Source organism: Kogia breviceps, chromosome 1 (assembly GCF_026419965.1).
Source record: "Kogia breviceps isolate mKogBre1 chromosome 1, mKogBre1 haplotype 1, whole genome shotgun sequence".
Taxonomy (NCBI): domain Eukaryota; kingdom Metazoa; phylum Chordata; class Mammalia; order Artiodactyla; family Physeteridae; genus Kogia; species Kogia breviceps.
The window spans coordinates 28,503,610-28,530,649 of record NC_081310.1 but is presented as its reverse complement, the minus strand read 5'-3'; the positions used below and the strand labels follow the sequence as shown (position 1 = coordinate 28,530,649).

Here is a 27,040-nt window from a genome sequence, read left to right as displayed (position 1 = left end):
CTGATTTTTATGTTTATCTTAGTATAGTTTTTAGCACTTCTTATCATAGGTGGATTTGTTTATTGGTTTGGTTGCTCTCTTTTTTTAAGTTACATTTTTTTTATTTTAATTATTTTATTTTATTCAAAATTTTTTTTTTGCTTTTTTTCTCACTTTTCTTCTGAGCCGTGTGGTTGACAGGGTCTTGGTGCTCCAGCCTGATGTCAGGGCTGAGCCTCTGAGGTGGGAGAGCTGATTGGACCACCAAACACATCCTAGCCCCACGTAATATCAATCAGTGAGAGCTCTCCCAGAGATCTCTGTCTCAACGCTAAGACCCAGCTCCACTCAACAACCAGCAAGCTCCAGTGCTGGATGCCCCATGCCAAATAACTAGCAGGACAGGAACACAAACCCATCCATTAGCAGAGAGGCTGCCTAAAATAATAATAAGCTCACAGACACCCCAAAACACACCACCAGACGCAGTCCTGCCCACCAAAAAGACAAGATCCAGCCCCAACCACCAGAACACAGGCACCAGTCCCCTCCACCAAGAAGCATACACAACCCTACCCACTGGGGGCAGACACCAAAAACAATGAAAACTATGAACTTTCAGACTGTGAAAAGGAGACCCAAAACACAGTAAGTTAAGCAAAATGAGAAGACAGAAAAATATGCCACAGATGAAGGAGCAAGGTAAAAACCTACCAAATCAAACAAATGAAGAGGAAATAGGCAATCTACCTGAAAAAGAATTCAGAGTAAGATAGTAAAGATGATCCAAAATCTTGGAAATTGAATGGAGACAACACAAGAAAGGTTTAACAAGGACCTAGAAGAACTAAAGAGCAAACAAACAATGATGAACAACACAATAACTGAAATTAAAAATTCTCTAGAAGGAATCAACAGCAGAATACCTGAGGCAGAAGAACAGATAAAGTGACCTGGAAGATAAAATAGTGGAAATAACTACAGCAGAGCAGAATAAAGAAAAAAGAATGAAAAGAATTGAGGACAGTCTCAGAGACACCGGGGACAAGATTAAACACACCAGCATTCAAATTTTAAGGGTCCCAGAAGAAGAAGAGAAAAAGAAAGGCTCTGAGAAAATATTTGAAGGGATTATAGTTGAAAAATGCCCTATTATGCGAAAGGAAATATTCAGTCAAGTCCAGGAAGCACAGAGTCCCATACAGGATCAATCCAAGGAGAAACATGCCAACACATACTAATCAAACTATCAAAAATTAAATACAAAGCACAAATATTAAAAGCAGCAAGGGAGGGCTTCCCTGGTGGCGCAGTGGTTGAGAGTCCACCTGCCGATGCAGGGGACACGGGTTCGTGCCCCAGTCCAGAAAGATCCCACATGCCGCAGAGTGGCTAGGCCTGTGAGCCTTGGCTGCTAAGCCTGTCTGTCCAGAGCCTGTGCTCTGCAACACGAGAGGCCACAACAGTGAGAGGCTCGTGTACCACACACACAAAAAAAAAGCAGCAAGGGGAAAGCAACAAATAATATACAAGGGAATCCCGATAAGGTTAACAGCTGAGCATTCAGAAGAAATTCTGCAAGCCAGAAGGGAGTGGCAGGACATATTCAGAGTGACGAAAGGGAAAAAACCTACAAACAAGATTACTCATCAAGGATCTCATTAAGATTCGATGGAGAAATTAAAACTGTTACAGAGAAGCAAAAGTTAAGAGAATTTAGCACCACCAAACCAGCTTTACAACAAATGCTAAAGGAACTTCTCTAGGCAGGAAAAAAGAGAAGGAAAAGACCTACAAAAGCAAACTCAAAACAATTAAGAAAATGGTAATAGGACCACACAAATCAGTAATTACCTTAAATGGAAATGGATTAAATGCTCCAACCAAAAGACATAAACTGGCTGAATGGATTAAAAAAAAAAAACACCCGTACATATGCTGTCTACAAGATACCCACTTCAAACCTAGAGACACATACAGACTGAAAGTGAGGGGATGGAAAAAGATATTCTGTGCAAATGGAAATCAAAAGAAAGCTGGAGTAGCAATCCTCATATCACACAAAATAGTCTTTAAAATAAAGACTATTACAAGAGACAAAGGGACACTACATAATGAGCAAGGATCAAACCAAGAAGAAGATATAACAATTGTAAATATTTATGCACCCAACATAGGAGCACCTCCATACATAAGGCAAATGCTAACAGCCATAAAAGGGGAAATCGACAGTAAGACAATCACAGCAGGGGATTTAACACCCCATTTTCACCAATGGACAGATCATCCAAAATGAAAATAAATAAGGAAACACAAGCTTTAAATGATCCATTAAACAAGATGGACTTAATTGATATTTATAGGACATTCCATCCAAAAACAACAGAATACACTTTCTTCACAAGTGCTAATGGAACATTCTCCAGGATATCATATCTTGGGTCATAAATCAAGCCTTGGTAAATTTAAGAAAACTGAAATCATATCAAGTATCTTTTTTGACCACAATGCTATGAGACTAGATACCAATAACAGGGAAAAAAAACTGTAAAAAATACAAACACATGGAGGCTAAACAATACACTACTAAATAACCAAGAGATCACTGAAAAAATCAAATAGGAAATCAAAATATACCTAGAAACAAATGACAATGAAAACATGATGACCCAAAACCTATGGGATGCAGCAAAAGCAGTTCTAAGAGGGAAGTTTATAGCAATACAATCCTACCTCAAGAAACAAGAAACAACTCAAATAAACAACCTAATCGGGCTTCCCTGGTGGCACAGTGGTTGAGAGTCCGCCTGCCGATGCAGGGGACACAGGTTTGTGCCCCGGTCCGGGAAGATCCCACATGCCATGGAGCTGCTGAGCCCGTGAGCCATGACCTCTGAGACTGTGCGTCCGGAGCCTGTGCTCCGCAACGGGAGAGGCCACAACAGTGAGAATCCCACGTACCGCAAAAACAAAACAAAACAAAACAAACAAAAAAACCCTAATCTTACTCCTAAAGCAATCAGAGAAAGAAAAACAAAAACACCCTAAAGTTAGCAGAAGGAAAGAAATCATAAAGATCAGATCAGAAATAAACGAAAAAGAAATGAAGGAAAAAATAGCAAAGATCAACAAAACTAAAAGTTGGTTCTTTGAGAAAATAAACAATATTGATAAACCACTAGCCAGATTCATCAAGAAAAAAAGGGAGAAGACGCAAATCAACATAATTAGAAATTTAAAAGGAGAAGTAAAAACTGACCCTGCAGAAATACAAAGAATCATGAGGGATTACTACAAGCAACTAAATGTCAATTAAATGGATAACCTAGAAGAAATGGACAAATTCTTAGAAAAGCACAACCTTCCGAGACTGAACCAGGAAGAAATAGAAAATATAAACTGACTAATCACAAGCACTGAAATTGAGACTGTGATTAAAAATATTCCAACAAACAAAAGCTCAGGACCAGATGGCTTCACAGGCGAATTCTAACAAACACTTAGAGACAAGCTAACACCTATCCTTCTCAAACTCTTCCAAAATATAGCAGAGGGAGGAACACTCCCAAACTTATTCTACAAGGCCACCATCACCCTGATACCAAAATCAAAGATGTCACAAAAAAAAGAAAACTACAGACCAAAAACCTTATGATAATCTCAATAGATGCAGGAAAACGTTTTGACAAAATTCAACACCCATCTATGACAAAAACTCTCCAGAAAGTAGGCATAGTGGGAACTTACCTTAACATAATAAAGGCCATACATGACACTCACAGCCAACATTGTTGTCAATGGTGAAAAACTGAAACCATTTCCTCTAAAATCAGCAACAAGACAAGGATGCCCACTCTCACCACTATTATTCATCATAGTTTTGAAAGTTTTAGCCACAGCAATCAGAGAAGAAAAAGAAGTAAAAGGAATCCAAAACGGAAAAGAAGAAGTAACGCTGTCACTGTTTTCAGATTACATGATACTATACATAGAGAATCCTAAAGAGGCCACCAGAAAACTACTAGAGCTAATCAATGAATTTGGTAAAGTTGTAGGATACAAAAGTAATACACAGAAGTCTCTTGCATTCCTATACACTAATGATGAAAAATCTGAAAGAGAAATTAAGGAAACACTCCTTTTTACCATTGCATCAAAAAGAATAAAATACCTAGGAATAAATCTATCTAAAGAGACTAAAGACCTGTATGCAGAAAACTATAAGACACTGATGAAAGTAATTAAAGATGATACAAACAGATGGAGAGATATACCATGTTCTTGGATTGGAAGAATCAACATTGTGAAAATGACTATACTACTCAAAGCAATCTACAGATTCAATGCAATCCCTATCAAAATACCAATGGCATTTTTCGCAGAAGTAGAACAAAAAATTTCACAATTTGTATGAAACATAAGACCCCAAATTGCTTTGTTTTCTCAAAACAATCTTGAAAAAGAAAAATGGAGCTGGAGGAAACAGGTTTTGTGACTTCAGACCATACTACAAAGCTACAGTAATCAAGACAGTATGGTACTGGCACAAAAACAGAAATATAGATCAATGGAACAGGATAGAAAGCCCAGTGGTAAACCCATGCACATATGGTCATCTTATCTTTTATAATGTATGCAAGAATATACAATGGAGAAAAGACAGCCTCTTCAGTAAGTGGTGCTGGGAAAACTAGACAGCTACATGTAAAAGAATGAAATTAGAACACTCCCTAATACCATACACAAAAATAAACTCAAAATGGATTCAAGACCTAAATGTAAGGCCAGACACTATAAAATTCTTAGAGGAAAACATAGGAAGAACACTCTGACATCATTCACGGCAAGACACTTTTTGACCCACCTCCTAGAGAAATGGAAATAAAAACAAACAAATGGGACCTAATGAAGCTTAAAAGCTTTTGCACAGCAAAGGAAACCATAAACAAGATGAAAAGTATACAAGCAGCTCATGCATCTGAATAATAAAAGAACAAACAACCCAATCCAAAAATGGGCAGAAGATCTAAATAGACCTTTCTTCAAAGAAGATATACAGATTGCCAACAAACACATGAAAGGATGCTCAACATCACTAAACATTAGAGAGATGCAAATCAAAACTACAATGAGGTATCACCTCACACCAGTCAGAATGGCGATCATCAAAAAAATCTACAAACAATAAATGCTAGAGAGGGTGTGGAGAAAAAGGAACCCTCTTGCACTGTTGGTGGGATGTAAATTGATACAGCCACTATGGAGAACAGTATGGAGGTTCCTTAAAAAACTAAAAATAGAACCATATGACCCAGCAACCCCACCACTGGGCATATACCCTGAGAAAACCATAATTCAAAAATAGTCATGTACCACAATGTTCATTGCAGCACTATTTACAATAGCCAGGACATGGAAGCAACCTAAGTGTCCATCGACAGATGAATGGATAAAGAAGATGTGCCACATATATACAATGGAATATTTCTCAGTCATAAACAGAAACGAAATTGAGTTATTTGTAGTGAGGTGGATGGACCTAGAGTCTGTCATAGAGAGTGAAGTAAGTCAGAAAGACAAAAACAAATATAGTATGCTAACACATATATATGGAATCTGAAAAAAAAAAAAAGGTTCTGATGAACCTAGGGGCAGGACAGGAGCAAAGATGCAGGCATAAAAAATGGACTTGAGGACACAGGGAAGGGGAAGGATAAGCTGGGATGAAGTGAGAGAGTGGCATGGACATATATACACTACCAAACGTAAAACAGCTAGTGGGAAGCAGCCGCATAGCACAGGGAGATCAGCTTGGTGCTTTGTGACCACCTAGAGGGGAATGGGAGGGTGCAAGAGAGATGCAAGAGGGAGGTGATATGGGGATATATGTATACATATAGCTTATTCACTTTGTTATACAGCAGCAACTAACACAACATTGTAAAGCAATATACTCCAATAAAGGTGTTTAAAAAAAAATCAATGTGTACTTCGATTGTATCCATCAAATTTGGATCCATTCAACAAATTCTTGCTCTGCTTACAAGAGAAGAGTGTTGTAAAAATCCAATGAGGTAATGTATGTGAAAACACTTTAGTAATGGCAAAAGCCAAGAAAAATAACTGTCATTTCTAACTCCACTTTTTTCTCCTGTTTTTAATCAATTAATCAAAACCCATTAAAATATTAATTTACCTTTTAAGAGGTTATGAATTATATGAGAACTCATTGACTACCTTTAGTGAATATTTAATACCATATTTGATATTCCCAATATAATCACTTATTTGGTTAAAATTAGAAATCAAGAATTTACTAGATATTTTGGCTAATTTATATTTAGACATATCCTTTAGATAATGGTCAACAAACAAGCCTTTTAATAGAGCTTGATGCTCCCCAACAATTATGGTAATATGGCTTTGAACCAGCTGGCATTTAAGCATTATAGGAATAAGTAAAAGGGAAAGGTATTTTATATTTTCACAGAAATGTCACAACAGAAAGAAGACAGAGGCATTTTAGTAAAAGGCAGACTATGGTAAATATAATATTTGGATTATGCTTTTAGGTAATAGTAATTATTTCTCTGGGAACTTCTTTAATAGTGTCCCATTTCTCCTGCATTTTTGATCATATTTATTATTTTACTTACTTATTAAAAATAAATTTATTTTTATGTATTTATTTTTGGCTGAGTTGGGTCTTCATTGCTGCGTGTGGTCTTTCTCTAGTCGCGGTGAGCGGGAGCTACTCTTTGTTGCCGTGCGCGGGCTTCTTATTGAGGTGGCTTCTCTTGTTGTGGAGCATGGGTTCTAGGCACGTGGTCTCCAGTAGTTGCGGCACGCAGGCTCTGTAGTTCTGGTGCGTGGGTTTAGTTGCTCCATGGTATGTGGTTTCTTCCCGGATCAGGGATCAAATCCGTGTCCCCTGCATTGGCAAGCGGATTCTCAACTACTGTACCACCAGCGAAGCCCCTTGATCATATTAAAAGTTTGACATATACTATATATATGAGTAGTTAGTCTTCAGTGATGAATGCCATCAACTCTTTCCCTCTCTGTATGCATGTGCTTTTTCCCCTCCCATAGAAACTAGGCTGGTCCTGTCTGCTCTGACCAATAGAATACAGAGGAATGACATTCCAGGACTTTTGAACACTGACCTTAAGTTAACAATTTCTACCTACTTCCTCTTTGAACATTGATTTTTGGGGCTCTTTTTTTTGGAATTCAACCACCATGCTGTGAGAAGCCTAAGACCTATGGTGAGGTCATGTGGAGGAGAAACAGATAAACTGCCAACCATGTGGATCAGGTATTTTGGATGTCACAGTTCTTAGGTAATTGAAGCCCTGGCCAACATCATGTGGAGCAGAACCTTTCAGCTTAGCCAGTCTACTCACAAAAACATGGTAGTTTAATGCCAACAAGTTTTGAGGTTGTTATGAAGCCAGAGATAACCAACAGAGGTTGATTGGTACCTAGAAATAGGATTCTATTGGGCCAAAACCAAAACATGTAGCTTTAACTTTGGAACTGAGAAGGAGATGGCTGTACAACCTTCAGGAAACAGTGGTGGTAGAATAACAATGAGGAAATTGTCATTAAAAGGCAACTGCTGTTGTGAAAGGCAACACTTTCACCTACAGTAATGTGAAAGGTAGAATAAACTTGTGGAATTTGCTAAGAGGAAGAAGTAACCTAATAAACTTGTGGATCTGGCTGAGGAGATTTCCAGGCAGAATACTGAAAATGCCAACTGACTTCTTCTAGCTGGCTAAGATCAAATATGAGAAGAGAGATGAACTAAATCAGAAACAGTTGGATTTTGGAGAAAATTTTATAAAAATTATAAAGGACCCAGAACACCTTTTCCAGACAGCACAAGGTTCTCAAGAAGGAAATGCCCTATGGGCAAAGATCAAATCTAGGGAATTGCTAGTGAAACAGAGCATCAGGGTAAGTTAGGATCAAGGGTGCAGCTGTAATAATCTTTGACTTCAGAAATATTTAAGCCAGTGCCTCACAGATCTCTTAGCTACACAAAAAGACTTATAAGAATCCTATGAGCAAAGACTGTACTCCTCTTAGCTAGACAATGGGTATCTAAGATTTTTAAGGGTATTTGTCCTTCAGCACCTTGACTCTCTGTTCAAAGTAGAAAGAGAGAGGTCCGTCTTGAACATTTGTGGGTGTGCCTTTTGTCTAATGGAATGGATAATTTGATTCATAGTAAATACATGATATTTTAAAAGGAATTACATTAGTTTAGCCTAAACGGGAGAGACAGCTCAAAATAAAAAGATGCTTCTGGGCCTTGAACCTTTCTCAACCTGCTTCAATAGGAAGCAGGTTGAGAAAGGTACTCAGCTTCAAATATACACCAATTCTCATGGAAAATGACTCAGAGTAGAGCCAAAATCTTGTATGGAAGAGCCAAGAGATGAGGACCACTCTCAAGAAGAATTAGGTTCTAACTGACATACATACATTCTCTGCTCATAGAATCATGACGAATTAGACATGTGTCCCACTGGAGTTCAGAATTGCTATGGAGCATTCACTGCATTGTACCTCCAATTTTCCCTCTTTTTGAACAAGAGTGGCTATTACCTGTCTTGCCATTGTATGCTGGATGAATATGGGGAAGAAAACTTGGTTCCTAAGTTCATGCATTTTTAGATTGAGAGCAACTGCAGTAAAGGTTGCCTATGTGTACCTGAAACCAATTTAGATGACAAAATTATGAGCCTTGAGCCTGAATCTGATGACACGAGATGAGACTTTAAGGTGTCTGGGGAGATGGCGAATGCATTTTCCACATGTCAGGAACATGAACTGCTATAACCCGGGCTATATTATGGTAACTAATTTCCAAAGATGGCTTCCACCAAGCCCTTTTCTTCTTGCATATGCATATCCATTGAGAGGTAAAGGTTCTTCTTCCCTGTCCCCTTTGATCTAGGCTGGTCCTGTAGATTAGTTTGACCAATACAATGTAGTGAAAATGATGTTCTGAGACTTCCAAGCCAGGGCTTCAAGAGAACCCACAGCCTCTACTTTTCTCTTCTTGGAACTCTCACACTTGGGATGCTACTTCTTGGCTCCCAGCCATCATGACAGGAAGAAGTCCAGCCACCATGATAGAAGAACCACAAGACACATGGAGAGAACTGAGGTGAGATAGCTGAGTTTCCAGCAAACAGCCAGCATCAACTGCCAACCATGTGAATGAGCTGTCTTGGATGTTTCAAGCCCAATCAGGTCCCTAGAAAATTGTAGCTCTAGACAACACCATGTAGAGCAGAATCAGCCAACTGATTCCTGTCAACTCAGAATTATTAGAAAAATGAAATGGTTGTTGTTTCAATTAAGTTTGGGGGTAGTTTTTTAGTAACAGACAACCAAAATAACACATACATAAATGCCATGAAGTAAATAAAATGATCAAGAAACTCATTTCAAAAAAGAAACAAATGGAACCTAATCAAACTTACAAGCTTTTGCAGAACAAAGGAAACCATTTAAAAAATGAAAAGACAACCTACAGAATGGAAGAAGATATTTGCAAATGATGCAACCGGCAAGGGCTTAACCTCCAAAATATACAAACAGCTCATACAACTCAACAAAAAAACAAACAACCCAATCAAAAAATGGGCAGACCTTAACAGTCATTTCTCCGAAGAAGACATACAGATGGCCAGTAGGCACATGAAAAGATGCTCAACATCCCTATTAGAGAAATGCACATCAAAACTACAATGAGGTACTACCTCACACTGATTAGAATGGCCATCATTAAAAATTCTACAAATAACAAATGCTGGAGAGACTGTGGAGAAAAGGGAACCCTCCTACAATGTTGGTGGGAATGTAAGTTGGTGCAGCCACTATGGAAAACAGTATGAAGTTCCTCAGAAAGCTAAAAACAGAGTTACCATATGGTCCAGCAATCCCACTCCTGGGCATATAACTAGACAAAACAATAATTCAAAAAGATAGATGCACCCCTATGTTCAAAGCAGCACTAGTCACAATAGCCAAGACATGGAAACAACCTAAATGTCCATCGACAGATGAATGGAAGATGTGGTACATATATACAATGGAATAATACTCAGCCATAAAAAGGAATGAAATAATGCCACTTGCAGCAACATGGATGCAACTAGAGATTATCATACTAAGTGAAGTCAGTCAGAAAGACAAATACATGATACCACTTATACATGGAGTCTAAAATATGGCACAAATGAACTTACCTACAAAACAGAAGCAGACTCACAGCAGAGAACAGATGTTGCCAAGGGGTGGGGGAGAGAGAGGGATGGACTAGGAGTTTGGGGTTAGTAGATGCAAACTATTTAGAATGGATAAACAACAAGGTCCTACTGTATTGCACAGGGAACTATATCCAATCTCCTGGGATAAACCATAATGGAAAAGAATATAAAAAAAGAATGCATATATGTGCATAACTGAGTCACTCTGCTTTACAGCAGAAATTAGCACAGCACTGCAAATCAACTATACATCAATTAAAAAAAAAACTCATTTCAACTCAAGAAAACATCACCAATACTGTTTCATTTGTTCCTTCTTGCCTTCCTATCCTGCCATCACTCTCACTCTGAAATTGTAACCATGAATTTTTACATGATCCTTTACCTAAAAAACAAAACAAAAAAAAGTTTACACAAATATATGTATTCCAACATAAAATAGTTTAGATTTGCTTGTTTTTAAGCTTTATAAAACTGCATGTAGGCTTCTAAGACTTGCTTTATTTAATCATCACTTTATTCTCAGGTCATTCTCACTGCCAAATAAAATGACAAAACCCACAATTTATTTTTTATTCTCGTCAGTGAACATTTGGGTGGTTACAAACAGGGCTGCCTTGAACATTCCCACACACGTACTCTTGTGCACATATGCAAGAATTTCTCTAAGGTATGTATGTAGAAGTAGAATGGTTAGGTTTTAGAGTACATGGATGCTTAACCTTACAAGATAATGCCAAATTGCTTTCCAAAGTTTATTAGTTTACAACCCCACCTTTAGATACCTTCTTGATGTACACCTTCTTCATTGGTATTGCGTATCTCTTAATTTTTCAATCTGTCAGATGAAATATTATTCATTGTGGTCTTAATTAGTTGATCACTTGAAATTAAACATCTTTTCATGTGTTACATGTGTTTAAGGAGGTGTTTAAGTCACATCCCCTTAATATACCTGGTTTCTGTCTTTTGCTCATTTTTTTACAGAACACTGATGAACAGTAGTGATAATAGGTAACCTTGTCATGTTCCTGATTTTTAATGTATGCAACTTCACCATGATGCATTATCCTTTTTTACATAACGTTGAATTCAGTTCATCAATAATGCTTTTGACTTTCAGATCTGTGTTAATAAGTGCTATTAGTCTGTAATTTTCTTTTCTCCTACAAAATGTGTCTGGTTCTATTATCAATAAAAGTTATACAGGCCTCATAAAATGAGCTGAAGAGTATTCCCTCATTATATATTCTTTGGAAGAGTTTGTATAATACATTGAAATAGTATGGTCCTTGAAAGAGTAAAACATATGTAAACATGAGCTAGATGTTCTTTATCAAAAATTTAAAAAGCATTTTCTATTCAATACTATTAAGTCCATGTAGCTTGTGTATTTCTTCTTCAGCCAGTTTAAGGAAATGGCACTTTTCTAGACCTTGGTCTATTTTGTCTGTTTTCAACTCCATTAAGATGCTCCTGGTATTCTCTTATCATTTTCATCTCTGCTGTGGGTTAGGACCCCTTTTTCAAACTTTATATTGTTTACTTTAGCCCTGTTTTCTTCTTGTTCAAATATGTCAATGTTTTGTCATGAAAACAACTTTGACATTGTGATTCTATGTTTTCTAATTCATTGATTTCTTCCCTTTTCTCTGTCTCCTTGCTTCTATACTGTTTATTCTGTTGTCCTTTTTCTAAGTTATACACTTAGCCTTTAATTTAAGCATTTAAAACCATTTCCCTCTAGGCGCTCTTTCTGCTGCGTCACCCAATTTTTCCAAATGTAGTATTTATAATTAGGTTCTAAGTACGTTTAATTTTCATCTATGAAGTTTTTTTAAACTTGTAAAACCATGATTTAAAAAATTAACCTGTTATTTCTGATTATTCATTTAATACTAATTTTTTGAAATTTATTGTAACTTACTTCATGCCTAATGGTCAATTTTTGCTAATACACAATGCTTATGAATATTCTACTGATTATTCTAAATATGTTCATTGAATCAACATTGTTAACTGCATTATTCAAAACTGTGTTTTCATTCATTTTTTGTCTGGCTGATTTATTAGTAATTGAGAGCTGTTAAAATCACCCACTGCTGTTCAATTTGTTGGTTCAGCCCTAGAGTTTTTACATTTTGAGGCCATTTTATAAAGTATATATAAATCTAAAGTTATATATATTCTTAATAAATTGATCCTTTTACCATTATTTAGTGGCCTTCTCCATCTTTAATAATACTATCACAAAGTCTAATTTTGAGTTGATAGCACCAAAGCTACATAAGTTGTCTTTTGCTATTTGCCTAGTGCATTTTTAAAATCCTTTAAAAAATCTCATATCAGCCTATAGCTGATTTTTAAAAAACTGAATCAATGTTTTTAACTGGGTTTAGCCTATTCATATTTTAATTATTTGACTTGTTACTATTTATCTTACTAATTTTGTACTTCCCCCACCCCTAATTTCTTTCCCTTTTTTTTTGTACTGAGGTATTGTCTTCTTATTCCATATTTCTAACTTTTTTCTTTGGAATGATTCATCCCGTATCTATTATTTAGCAGTTACACTTGAAATTTTACTACACATATTTAACATAATTTCAAAGTTAAACAGTACCTTAACCCATATTCTGAATAATAAAACACTTCAGAACACTTTAATTCTGACCACCCCCCCATCTTATAAGCTACTGTCCAGTTTTTCAATTATATCCTATTTTAAAAGTCCACATTAATGTTGCATAAAATGTTTATTTAGTTTTATTTAGTTACAATCTTGCTTCTTATAAACACTTCTTTCATTACGATTGTTTTATACAAACAACACTTTTGATTTACATGTTTTTCATTTATTTGCTTACTAGTTCTTCAATTTCAGATCATCCTTTTGGAATCATTTTCCTTCTTGAAGATAATCCTTTTGCAATTTCTTTAAAGAAGTTCCACTGATGGTAAAATCTGTTTTTCAGTTGAATGTCTTTATTTCAGTTTTGCTTCATACAAATTCCAAGTTGATAATTTGTTTTTTCTCAGAATTTTGAAGGCACTATTCTACCACCTTTGGAGTACATTGTTGCTATTGAGAAGCTTTCTGAAATATCTGTCTTGCTTTCACTGATAATCTTTTTCCCCCTTTGATTGCTTTAAGAATCCTCTGTTTGGTATCTCACAGTTATACTACTCTGGGTTTAGGCTTGGATTTTATCTATATATGCTTGAGATACATTGTGCTTCCTGAACTTATGAATTCGTGTTTTTCCAACAAATGTTGAAAATTCTGTTATCTCTTCAAATATTGCCACTCCTCCATCCTCTCTATTCTCTTCTGCTGGTACTTCTAGTATTCATAATTCTTCCTTCTATATCTCTTATCTTTTCCTTAATATTTATATTTTCTAGCACCTTGTTTCTCCTTACTGCACACTGGATAATTTCTTTATGTCTAGCTTCCAGTTTATGTATTGTCTCTCCAGCTGAGTCTAATATGATATTCAACATGTCTAAGGGTTGTTTTTTTTTTTTAATTGCAAGTAACATATTTCTCATGAAGCAGTTCCACTTGTTTCTTTTTCAGATCTGTCTGTGGTTCCATCCTTCATGTATGTTGATGATAAGACCTTGGAAAATTGAGTCCAAAGTTTGTATCTACAGGTTCTTTCTCAAGCTAGCTAGTTTCAACTTGCACCTGGTGATCTCCAGTCATGAATAATATTGTTTATCTTAATCTATGGGAATCTGGGGCCTAAATCTTGTTTCTGCCAGGAACTATAGGGTATTACAAACTGAGGCCCACTTCAACTGTCCTGGATGGGACATCTCAGATTCAGATTTATCTCCTTGTTTCTGGTCTAAGGAAAACTGCATATGGCAGTGCTGCAATTGGTATTTGTCACCCAGGCAACCACTGTCAACCTTATGCTTAATAAGTTTTCACAATTTCCAGATCAAAATGTGTTCATTTTGTCGGGGAGAAAAAATAGAGATGTAGTTCTTGGAGATTTCCCCTACTTTCTTTGAGCCTATTAATGTATTCAAAAGGAGATTTTATTCAGGATCTAGTTGTTTTGCAGTACCTAATATATTACTGGAAGCAAAAGTCTTATTTATTAAGTTATGATATACTAACCAGAGAAAGCTCATGATTTATGACAATCCTTGTTGATGCAAGAGGTCTGGAGAGGTTTCCTACCCCTCAATTGGAACTCAATCAGTATTTTGGAACTGAGTATAGAAAGTTCCTAAACTATGAACTTATCCAATAAGTTTTTGCCCCACTTTGTAGAAATTTATCCTATTGTTCTATTCCTAACATATTCAGTCAACCCTGACTATTCAAATTTCCAATGTCCTGATCAATATGTGGTTGAGGTCAACAGGACTAAAATCTATGAAAATAAACCATCATTTTGAACATTTTAAAAAATAGGTAATAATGATTTGTTACATGCAACTTCCATCTAGATTTATAACTTTATTCTTGGAAGCCTGAGCCACCTATAAGCAGGGCTAAACAAGGCAGCTGGTGATTTCATTTTAGTCAGAAACACACCTAATAGGCATTATGGCAGCAGATCTGACTGCTATTGTCTTAGACGCAGATGGATTGTTTGCATAATTATTATTCATAATTGTTGGTCAGTGTTCTCTGGATGATCAGGAAGCTCTTTGTGCCTCACCCTAATCACTGAAGTAATGAAAGGAGATACCCGCAGCAAGGGCTGCAACTGCAAATGCTGCAATCACACCTAAAAGTAAAACAAACACAAAACAAATGGAAATGGAATGAGAAAAAGAAAGGCTTAAGTGATCCTAGGCTTTGAAATGCCAGTAACTGATGGGCCTAAACAACAATAACAACACACACACACAAATACATATACTTACACACACACGAATACAGGCATGAAAAGCCAGCAAAGTCTAAGAGGAAAATATAGCAATAGGTTGAAAATTATATTTTACAAAGTTGGACTGGTAATCATATACTTCACCACCTGTGTTAACACCTTAAAATAAAAAAGTATCTTTCTTATACACACGTGCACTCACACACATCTAAGAGACAAACTAATACATACTTAAAAAGACTTCTATAAATATTTATATTGACATTTCAGCTGTCTCATGCCACTTAGCTTAAACCAAAAAGACATCTCCAATGGGCAGGAGTCCTCAATAATTACCATGCAAAGTCATTTATATAGCTATTGAAAACTACAGAAACTAAAATCTAAGAATTATTAAGCTTGTGTTGGTAACTTTTAATTTTTTTCCTGAGTATTTTAAGTTAAAAAACAACAACAAAAACAAAACTGACCATAGTAGTACAGACACACACACACACACACACACACACACACACACACACACACTTAGGTACAAAGAATTTAGGTAATTAACTTAACTTATGAGTAAGTGACATGAAAAATAACCAAAGTTTCTGGCTTCTCTCAGTCATTCAAATATCTTAATGCTTATAAAGCATTTCTCAAATTGGCATTCAACTAAACAACAGTCTACATGTTCTCTGATCAATAAGTCTGAAAAATGTTAAAGTGACTGCCACACTTCTTGGAGCCTTTAAAATACTAAAATGCATTAGAATTTCCAGACTTGAATTTGACTTTTTTCATAGAGCACCTATCAAAATCTTCCACAACAGCAATCCTGGGAACAGCAGTTTGGAAAACACTGGCCCTACTATACTAATTGGTTCCCAAAACTCAACATGTGTTTCTTCTAAAAACACCAAAATATTTAATAGGAAGTGTCATCTTTTAGGGCACTTGAGACAATGCTTTATTCATAAATCTTTCTATCTCTCAGGGCATATCACTTTCCATAATACTCAATAAATACTAGCTTAATCTAGCTCTTTTAAGAAATGAAATGAAAATAATTTTAAAGTAATAAGAAAACTCAAATCCAAAATACCATCTTTTCAATGTTATAGAAGAAATATAATACCTATGTTTTGCTGAATTTTCAACACTATTATAGTTTTAATTGGCTGTTTTGGTGGTTCATCATCTGTGTTGTCCAATGAAGCTTCAGTATTCATAGAGGAACTTACACAAGCTGCAAGAGAATAATAACAATAAATCCTAAATAAAATGAGAATTACCGCTTAAAAATGAGTTTTAAAGAACATTATAAAAAACATACAGTGAGCTCCATTTTCCTTCAACTTGACTTTTATATTTTTTTTAACTTGACTTTTAAAACTTGCTCTTTATCAAATGCAGGTGAATTAAATTTCATGGACTATATATCAAACTGATGTACTTTTAAAAATACTTTATGGGGACTTCCCTGGTGGCACAGTGGTTAAGAATCCGCCTGACAATGCAGAGGACACGGGTTCGAGCCCCGGGCCAGGAACTAGCAACTAGCCTTGTGTGCCACAACCACTGAGCCTGCACTCTAGAGCCTGCGAGCCACAACTACTGAGCCCACGTGCCACAACTACTGAGGCACGCGCAGCTAGAGTCCGTGCTCTGCAACAAGAGAAGCCACCATGAGAAGCCCGCGCACCACAACGAAGAGTAGCCCCCACTCTCCACAACTAGAGAAAGCCTGCGCCCACCAACAAAGACCCAATGTAGCCAAAAATAAATAAAATTTAAAAAAAAGAAAAGAACGATTCAATGACCTCAGCTTCTCTCTTAAAAAAAAATACTTTATGTACTTTTATAACTGATCAAAACCAAGGAGCCACACAGCCCGTTCTGAATGACTCCCACAAATTATAATCTGATTACTATATGGTAGTGGAGATAAATGAAACCAAAAATCAAACTAGATAGAACAGGGTAAATTTGCTCTTAATTGGGATTAATTTATAATATACTTATTGATGGTTTTGGCAATTAATAATTTAAAGTAATCAGTAATAATAAAAGTTAGGGATCAGCAAACTGTAGCCATGGGCCAAAGTGCAGCCCATGGGCCAGACCTTACATGCTCTGCAAAGCCTAAAATATTTACTATTTAGCCCTATACAGAAAAAGTTTGCTGACTCTTGATCTAACCTGAATTACATAAGCAAATTGGGACCATAAGTTTGATCTTAAAACAATTCAATGTTAAGCAAAGTAAGTACATTATCTCATTTATAGTTGGAAAATAAAACCTGGGACATTAAGTGCGTATTTGAGGGTCATAGGCAACAGAATGAGGATTCAAATACAAGTTCTCTTTCTACTTCATTATGGTGACAATAATTTGTGTAGGTTAGCCAAGCTGAATTTATTTAACACTTACTAAAAGTGTCTGAACTGAAAACATCCTTAGGGATCACATGGACCAATGGTCTTCTTTTTTTTAACTAGTGCTAGAAAATCTGACAGAAAATCCCAGTATGTAAAAGAGATGAAAGCAGAATTACTCCGGTTGAAGCAGGGATGAAGGACTCCTGGAGCCATACTCCCTCGTTCCCCTAAGAGGTGACAGCAGAGTGCTGTTCTATAGAACTAAAGGGAAATGTGTTTGAAAACAACTGCAGTTGATCCTTAAACAACATGGGTTTGAACTGCGTGGATCCACTTACTTATACGCAAATTTTTTTTCACTAAATACATACTATATGATCCATGGTTGGTTGAATCCATGGATGGGGAACTGCCCATACGGAGAGCCAACTGAAGCTGCATGTAGATTTTCGACTGCACGAGGGTCAGTGCCCCTAACCCCCATGTTGTTCAAGGGTCAACTGAACTTCATGTTGATCCCTTTATTTACAAAGAAGAGAAGAGAACCCCAGAGTGACACAGTAAATACTACTGTTTAAACTCAAAGTAAAATAGCTTATTGCTTGGATTTAAAATATCTTTTATAGACATCTTTGTATCCCAACATACTGGTACATGCAGATGTGCTCACAAGGATGACACATAACTTAACTGAAATAACTATCTGTGGTACCGAAATGGATGAAAACAAATTTGCCTGCTTCTCATCAATTTCCCATGAAGAAAAGTCTGTCATTTTGAGAAATAATCCTTAGTAGTCACTTCATTAGAATCAAGGCAAAACTGTTTTTTTCCCTCTTTGAGCATATGACTAAGGTACTTTAAAAACAAACACAAAACGTTTTTCTCTTTTGTTCTACTCTCATATCAAACTAGTCAAAAAGGCCAACGGGGCTTCCCTGGTGGCGCAGTGGTTGAGAATCCGCCTGCCGATGCAGGGGACACGGGTTCGTGCCCCGGTCCGGGAAGATCCCACATGCCGCGGAGCAGCTGGGCCCGTGAGCCATGGCCGCTGAGCCTGTGCATCCGGAGCCTGTGCTCCGCAACGGGAGAGGCCACAAAAGTGAGAGGCCCGCGTACCACAAAAAAAAAAAAAAAAAAAAAAAAAAAAAAAAAAAAAAAGGCCAACGAATTCTCATGAACTGTCTCCAGAATTATTCAGTCTTCCATATTTTTACAGCATCCAGTTTTCTCGGGGGCCGTAACACTTTACTTCTAGACTACATTGGCCCAGCAGCTTAAAATTTCCCCTAACTTCATCCATACGTCTAAAAGTTGAATGGAGAGTACAATTTTATTCATTTTAAAAACATACACTCACACACACACAGAACTTTGGCTTTTTCTTTTAGCAAATATCACTGCTAAAAAGCTTTTCTTTGGGCCACTAAAATCTTTATCTCAGATAAAAACAAAAATAATGGATGGGGCTTCCCTGGTGGCACAGTGGTTAAGAATCTGCCTGCCTATGCAGGGGACACAGGTTCGAGCCGTGGTCCAGCAAGATCCCACATGCCGCAGAGCAGCTAAGCCCGTGTGCCACAACTACTGAGCCAGCGTGCCAGAACTACTGAAGCCCACGTGCCTAGAGCCCGTGCTCCGCAACAAGAGAAGCCACCGCAATGAGAAGCCTGCGCACCGCAATAAAGAGTAGCCCCACTCGCCACAACTAGAGAAAGCCCGCACGCAGCAACAAAGACCCAATACAGCCAGAATTAAATAAATAAATAAATATTTAAAAAAAATAATGGATGCAGCATGAATTATACCTATTTGCTACAGAAAATTTTTTACTTTTTTACTTGAGTACCTATAGATAAAGAGCACAAAAATGGTTTTATTTGTCATGACATATTACTCACACATTTAATACTGATTTGTTATTTGTGAAGAAGAGCATGCTCTAAGAGGTCAAGTCCTCTGTATAAACAATTTACTTCTATTTAAAAAAGACATTCCACTGCTCTGCTATTTCCATTTTAAAATCTGTCATTCAAAATCATATTCATTTGATACAAAGCTGAGACAACTTTACTGAAGCAGAGCATTTTTCAAGGATGAATAAATCCTTACCATAACAATTTGTTTGTGTCTGGTTTTGGTGGGGCCATGTAGAACTTAATTCAAATCTCAGATACTGTCATTTTTACCAATACCTTAACGTCATCTGAACTTTAAATGTAAATAACATGTGATTCAATAGGAAATTAGATCTTAACCATTCCTTAAAACCAGGTAATTTTTTTTTTTTTTTTTTGCGGTATGCAGGCTTGTCACTGTTGTGGCCTCTTCCATTTGCGGAGCACAGGCTCCAGACACGCAGGCTCATTGGCCATGGCTCACGGGCCTAGCCGCTCCCGGAACGTGGGATCTTCCCGTACCGGGGCACGAACCCGTGTCCCCTGCATCGGCAGGCGGGCTCTCAACCACTGTGCCACCAGGGAAGCCCAAAACCAGGTAATTTTAACTGCAGACAAATCTCAAATTATTCATGTAAGAAAGCAACCTTTCTTAAGCAACTGTCAACAAAGGAGAAGACAAGGGCCATGATGAATGCACGCTAAGTTGCATATATATTCAATTTCATTCCAAGCTGCTGATAGGTAGGATTATTTAGAAGCTTAAAATGAAATGTTAGCACTTGAACTCCTTAGATAGGTGTCATCTTCCAGATCCCTAAATCCTAAGTTAATGAGGCTTCACTAGTCAATGATTTAGCCATTAAAATACATCTTCAGCATTACTTTTTTTCCTTTATAATTATCAATGTTTAACCAAGCAATGAAAATTAATTTCACCTCTGATATCAAGACAGAATTAGCAAAGATGGGTTTCACCAGATTTTAAAGGTCTCCAAATTTGCTGATACTGTGGATAAAGTACCTCTGAATTATTAAGTTAATATCTACCAGGAGATGACTAATACATTTAAGAAATTTTAAAGCCATAGTTATCCCTCACCTTAAGTGAGTCATTTTGACAAACAAATTGTTCTTTATTCCTTAAGTCATTTTAAAGTATGTTATTTTAAAATACTTACTTGGCAAAATACGTATTTTAAACATAGCAACTACATTTCGGAACAGAAATAATTAAATAATCAGGCAAATAATAACATCAAATACTTGGAAAATAAAGCTAGATACTTATAACAAGTTTAACAATCCTAAATGTACAGTAATTAATTTCAATTTTGAATTTGAACATTTGAACTCCACGTTTCATGGTTTATTTTACCTGGAAACCCTAATTTCAAATAATTAGGAAAATCTATGCACACTACATAGCATTACTCTTATACTTTAATGTTTTTCATTATAACTCAGAAGGTCCATTATTTAAAAGTTTTATAATAATTCTAGTAAATATCACCTTACATTTATATATCTCTTTCTGTTTAGAAAGTATTTTCCCTAACATTTTTACTAAATTCTAGTACCAACACCAAAAGAATTTAGGGTTCAGAGAGGACTTGTTCAAGATTACACAGCTGTAAGTGGAAGACCTGGACTCAGCTAAAACATCTTGGTAAAATTATGCATCTAATATTTTTGAATAAATTAATAAATGAAAAAATAAATGCAAAAGTGAACATAATTCTAAAGCAACAGAATGTATATGTAAAAGCACTTAATTTTTCTATTAAAATGTTTATGTTTTTACTCTATCCCATAATTTGGAATGTGTTATTTTGCTACTAAATAACTGTATCATTCCTTCTAATTCAACAAATACTTGATGAAGCAAAAATAATATAATTCTGGACAAGTCTTATTCTTGGCCACAATAAATCTGAGGCCAATGTTCAATTCCTAAACAGCTTAGAGTTACTTTTACTGTATTCATCCTTGAAAATGAACTCAAATGTTACCTGCTCTGAGAAGCTTTCTCTGTATCACTTACAGGGATAATGCCTATACTAAATGTTCTGATAATTCTCTGTTCATTCCCCTATTATGGAACTAAACTCTAGTTAAAGTGAAATATAATAGTAATAATAAAGAAAGAAAAAATGGAAAGAATTTACTAAAATTTGAATATACTAATGTCAAACCTTTCTTACTATAGATTACATCTATAGTAAATATAACCTACCATCAAAATATTTTTTCTGATTGAATTATTAGCCAAATCACTAGAGACCCTAAAATTATGATCATTAATCTTGATGTTCTTGAGTTCTTAGCTACTCTTTGGACCTTACTACATGCTCTGCAATGATTAATAATGCATACAATTCTATCTTCCAAGTCAGATTATAGGCTTCTTGAGGGAAGGAATCTGGCCATTGATTTGTCATCTATAACACTACCTTGAACAGAGCAAATACTTAATAAACATCTACCAAACAGACATACTAAATGCTATAAACTAGAATTAATATTTATGGGGCAACAATTAGTGTTACTGTTGTCATATGTTTTTAATGTTCTATAATATCCCTTAAAACGTTCTGAACTATTGAGCCATAGAGCTATGACCATTACATCCTCTTAAAATCTTCATCATGTTCAGTGTAGTGCACTACACAAACCTTAAAAATCTTATATCTCGCTAGGCATAAGCTTACAATTTTTCAAGCATAAAAATAAGTATTAAAAAAAGCTGTGCTATAGTTTCCTAAAAATGACCAATTCAGTATATGTCAGTCAGTTAGGAAAAAATATTCATGAATACCTATCATGTTTTAGGCGTGGAACTCAGATAGAGAAATAAATACTCTCGAGAAACTTGCAGTCTAATACGAAAGATCCATATTAAACATGCAACTGATGAATTAAATAATTACAAGAATGGAAACTAATGCAAAAAAGCAGCAAAAAACTATGATTAAGTATAATGGAGTAACTCACCTAGTCTGAGCACATACAAGTATCTACCCAGGTTAAAAAAAAATTCTATTTAGCTCCTTGAAGACAGGATCAGTATCTTATTGAATTTTAGTCCCCAAACCCTAGGACTGACAAAATCAATAATTTGTTCAGTCAACAAATATTTACTGAGTACCTACAATGTGTTAAGGTAGGTTCTTATGAAAGTGCTAGAAATGACAGCAGTGAGCAAGAAAGGAAAAGTCCATTTCCTTGTGAACCTTATGAAAAAATCAATAATGTTTGCTGAAATGCAATATAAACTTGTTTCATACGGGTTTTAATTTATTAGGTTTTAGTTTTATTTGGGGGAGGCTGTCAAGCAAGGCTGCCAGAGTTGCCTCCTTAAGAATGTATTACAGTGGTGAAAGCTATTTGGATTTTTATTTTAATCTGTCTCAGCAATTTAAACAATGGATATTAATCTCTGTTATTAATTGAGATTAATAACTATAACTATTTTTAAAGTATAACTTATAAATTACTGAACAAAATACAAACTAGTCTATAAATGCTTATGTTTAAAATATGACATAAAATTAAACAAGATAAAAATACTTCAGACAGATGGTAGTCTTACATAAATCTAAATGAAATCTTTCTCTTCCTATTCTTTTATATCTGATTTTTAAAGTAAGTTGTGAATGGGGCAAGTTTTGCATACAGTGCTTCCCTTAGTCATACTTAATTCAGCAATGTAATATGCACTAAAAGTGTGACAAATAATTCAAAAGAATATGAAAACTATATATGATAACAGATCCAAGCTTCTAGTCAACAAGTGAGAAATTACACTGACATAAGATGAAATTAAACGAGGATGATGTAACATCATGTATTTAAGTTAAAAAAATTGTTTTAAATGATGAAATTAAGAGGGCTAGACTAAAATAAGTACCTAGATCATGGAAAGTAATAACCCTATAGTCTATCCTGATTAAGTGTCACAGAAATGCAGTAAAACAAAACTGTCAGAAAAAAAGCAGGCTCTAAAACCAAACTGCCTAAGTTTAAATTCCAGCTCCACCATTTATTAGCTATGTAACCCTGAAAAAATTACTTGACCTTTCTGAGCCTCAATTCTTATTGGGAAAACTAAGCTAACAATAGTATAATAATCATTATAGGGTTCTTATAAGGACTAAATGATTTAGCATTTGTAAGGCTCTTAAAACGGTGCCCAGCATATAGCAGGTTCTATAAAAACAATAGCTAATATTATTAGAGTATCAGGTTCAATTCAGGGTAACATATTTCAAGAAAGGCAAGCCAGACTATACTGATATTTTAAAAAGCAGTTTTTAATCCTTCTTAGGTCACCAACCCTTTGAAAGCTATAGATCTTTCCCCCAGAAAAACATTATACAATTATGTTCAAGCGGTTTAGGGATCTCCTGATAGCCAACTATGACCCAAAAATTTTGGACACCACAGGTTAAAAATTTCTAATCTAAAGGAAGGTAAACAAGGTAGTAAGGAAAAATGAGGTCTAGAAACTGTTAACAATGAGAACAGTTAAAGGTATATGGGAGTATTTGGCTTTGAAATATTTAGAACATGACAACTGCCCTCAATTTAAACTTAAAGCAAGGCCTCAATAAAGAAGCAGTACAGGGCTTCCCTGGTGGCGCAGTGGTTGAGAATCCGCCTGCCGATGCAGGAGACACGGGTTCGTGCCCTGGTCCGGGAAGATCCCACATGCCGCGGAGCAACTAAGCCCGTGAGCCATGGCCGCTAGGCCTGTGCGTCCGGAGCCTGTGCTCCGCAACGGGAGAGGCCACAACAGTGAGAGGCCCGCATACCGCAAAAAAAAAAAAAAAAAAAAAAAAAGAAGCAGTACAGTTGACACTTGAACAACATGGGTTTGAAATGCACAGGTCTACTTCTACTTGGATTTTTTTCAATAAATACATACTACAGTACTACACAATCCATGGTTGGCTGAATCTGTGGATGTAGAACTGCAGATATGGAGGGCCAACTGCAAAATTATACATGAATTTTCGACCACATGGAAGTCAGTGCCCCTAGCTCCTGTACTGTTCAAGTGTCAACTGTACTCATGTTTAATTGCTCCAGATTACTGAAAAAAGTAGAGGTTTCAGGAAGGCAGACTGGAATTCAGAATAAGGAAGAAAAAAGTCTAAATACCCAGATTTCAGTATTTTATGAAAGAGGATGAACCAGGTCAACTCTAATGATCCCATGTAAAACTAATTCAAGTTATCAACAATAGAGTTGGTCAAGAACTACTGTTAGGCACTAGTGACAGAAGTAAACAAAAGCAAACAAAAATCTCTGCCCTCATGACTCTAAGTTTAGTTGGCAGGAATAGCGTAGTCGCTAATCTGGTAAAACATATTTCACAAAGTAGCAAACATTTCTACCAGTCTATTCCAAAATCTATCACTTAGAGAGCTATAGCTATACCTTTAAAAATATTAGTTTTCAGGGGACTGAAACATAGCTGCAGCTTTAATATCTTTTACTGAGCAATTTAGAGGGTTTTGTTTTTCCCTTTAAAACAAACTTACTATTCCACATGATTAATATGAACTTGGAGTTGTTGAAAAAACAAGCCTGGTGATCTCCAACTAACCTGAGGCTTTATTGACAGATTTGAAATTCACCAACCAAATACTTAACTTGATTCACCATAGAAACAACAGGACTCAATCATTCTACTCTTGTGGGGAATGGGAATTAGTTAAGCAATAGAAGAATAACTAAGAAATTAGAATTAGAAAAAGGACTTAAAAATGGTTATATTCAAATTTCATAAACATTTATATTCAGAAGTAACCTAAAGACTTTCTACTATGCTATCAGAAATTTCAAGACTGATAAATGGCTAGATACTCAATATTTATGGAAACTTGCAAATAACTACTTTTACCACATATTTTTAAAATGTTTCAGGAAGACTGTCATACACATTTATTTATAGACACATTTTCATGTCCTACTCTCACTAGAAACAAAAACAAAGCAAAGCAAAAAAAAAAACCTTTTAAAATGTAAGATGAAATATGAAAGTAGTGGTTAGGGGAAGAATATGTGTTACACAATTGCACAGTATGGCAAATCTATGCTCTGTAAAAATAATCTTGATCTAATTTTTGGAACTGCCCATTTTAGCTTAGTATCCCAATTATATGAAGGGGATAGGAAAATAACAGCAAATAGTACAGAGATGTTTAATAAAGTGTTTAAAAAAACTTCTGTAACCTGATGCTTAACCAAATAATTAAAATAACAGATTTTGAGAAAACTTCTCTTATAATAAAAGAAATCCCTTAAAGCTATATATTTCTACCTGTTTAAGACTGAACTTGTTTTATGAAGATCTACTTGCTAGGCTTGGAAAAATCTAAAGTATCTTAAATTTTGGTAAAATTTTCCAGGAAAACACTGCATGTTTATATACTGTGTAGAAAAATAGACACATTTTTAAATGCCTCAAAAGTATCAAAGAGAACTAGCTTTAAGAAAACTAAAGACATGATACTTAAACTAGACGTCCCATAGGTAACCTCAGCTATAGTCTAATCTGGTTTTTAAATAACCTCATATAATTACCTGTGTTTATTTCCTCTGCAATTTCCAAATCTTCTATTTGAATTATATGATCTAACATCTCTATAAAATGGTCTCTAATTTCTTCAGCTGACTCATCACCAAATTTATAATCACATAACATTACAGTGGATCCCGGAATGGGGACAAAAACTCGGTGAGGGAGAATGTGGAACTCTTTTTCAGAATCTAAAAGGAGAAGAAACAGTATCAGTATTTAGACAGGTTTGTCACTGGTATCAGTGATAAATATTGTATAAGTATATGAAAGCATATGCCAAAAGAAATAAAACCTTAAAAGGTCTTTTCATTTTCTAATTGATCTCACACAAAATTGCTTACTGAATTCTTTAACTCAATACCTAAGGCCTCTGCAAGGGACATAAATGATACTCCCATGAAATATAAACTCACCACTGCCTTCAATGTGAAGACATTGTTGATTATACATTCTTATATTATCCACTGTCCTATGAAGGAATACCTACGAGATAATTTTGTCTCAGAAGTTGTTTTTCTTGTTTGTTTTAACCTTACAAGTACTGAATTTTCTAAACAATTTTTCCCTTTTTCGTGCAAGCTTATAGAGCCAAATTAGTGGCTCACCTACATCAAGTGTATAGGTCGTGATAGCGTTCATTTCTGTACTAATCTCACCACTGACTTCATCTTACATGATGTAGCCCCCCAATCAAGCATGTGTAGGACATTAAGATACACATTTTCTGGACTAATCTCACCACCAACTCCATCTTGCTTTCTTTTTCATTTTCCCTTTGCCTCATTCTCATTATTAATACCTACTTTACCTTCTTAACTTGTAATGCCTTTTTGTAAATAGCCTTAAATCATTTTTAGCAAAAATAATCTGGACCTAAGTAAATAATGAATATTTCACTCTTCTTTCAACACACACATTTCGCTCAATTTCTAACATAAACACATAATTATTGTTTGGCTCAAAACCATGACTCTGATGAAGTATCAACAAAGATAGAGATTTTGTGTAAAGAATGACTTTTTTCAGCAATGGATATGATTTTAAAAGCTACCAATGTACAGACCAAGT

General features: G+C 35.7%; 1 protein-coding gene across 5 annotated transcripts in view; it reads right to left on the bottom strand.

Annotated features, from left to right (window-relative positions):
* Positions 1-14,730: 14,730 nt before the first annotated feature.
* Positions 14,731-27,040, bottom strand: part of ODR4 (odr-4 GPCR localization factor homolog) — a 38,449-nt gene continuing 26,139 nt past the window's right edge. For 4 of the 5 annotated variants that reach the window (XM_067029646.1, XM_067029655.1, XM_067029671.1 and 1 more), the window contains 3 exons: positions 25,975-26,160; positions 16,242-16,352; positions 14,731-15,019 (listed from right to left, as the gene is read on the bottom strand). In XM_067029646.1, the coding sequence (XP_066885747.1) occupies positions 14,952-15,019; positions 16,242-16,352; positions 25,975-26,160 (365 nt within the window). In that variant the 3' untranslated portion in view covers positions 14,731-14,951. Of the gene's footprint in view, positions 15,020-16,241; positions 16,353-25,974; positions 26,163-27,040 lie in introns of all 5 variants that reach the window. The other variant, XM_067029651.1, reaches the window with a different exon arrangement.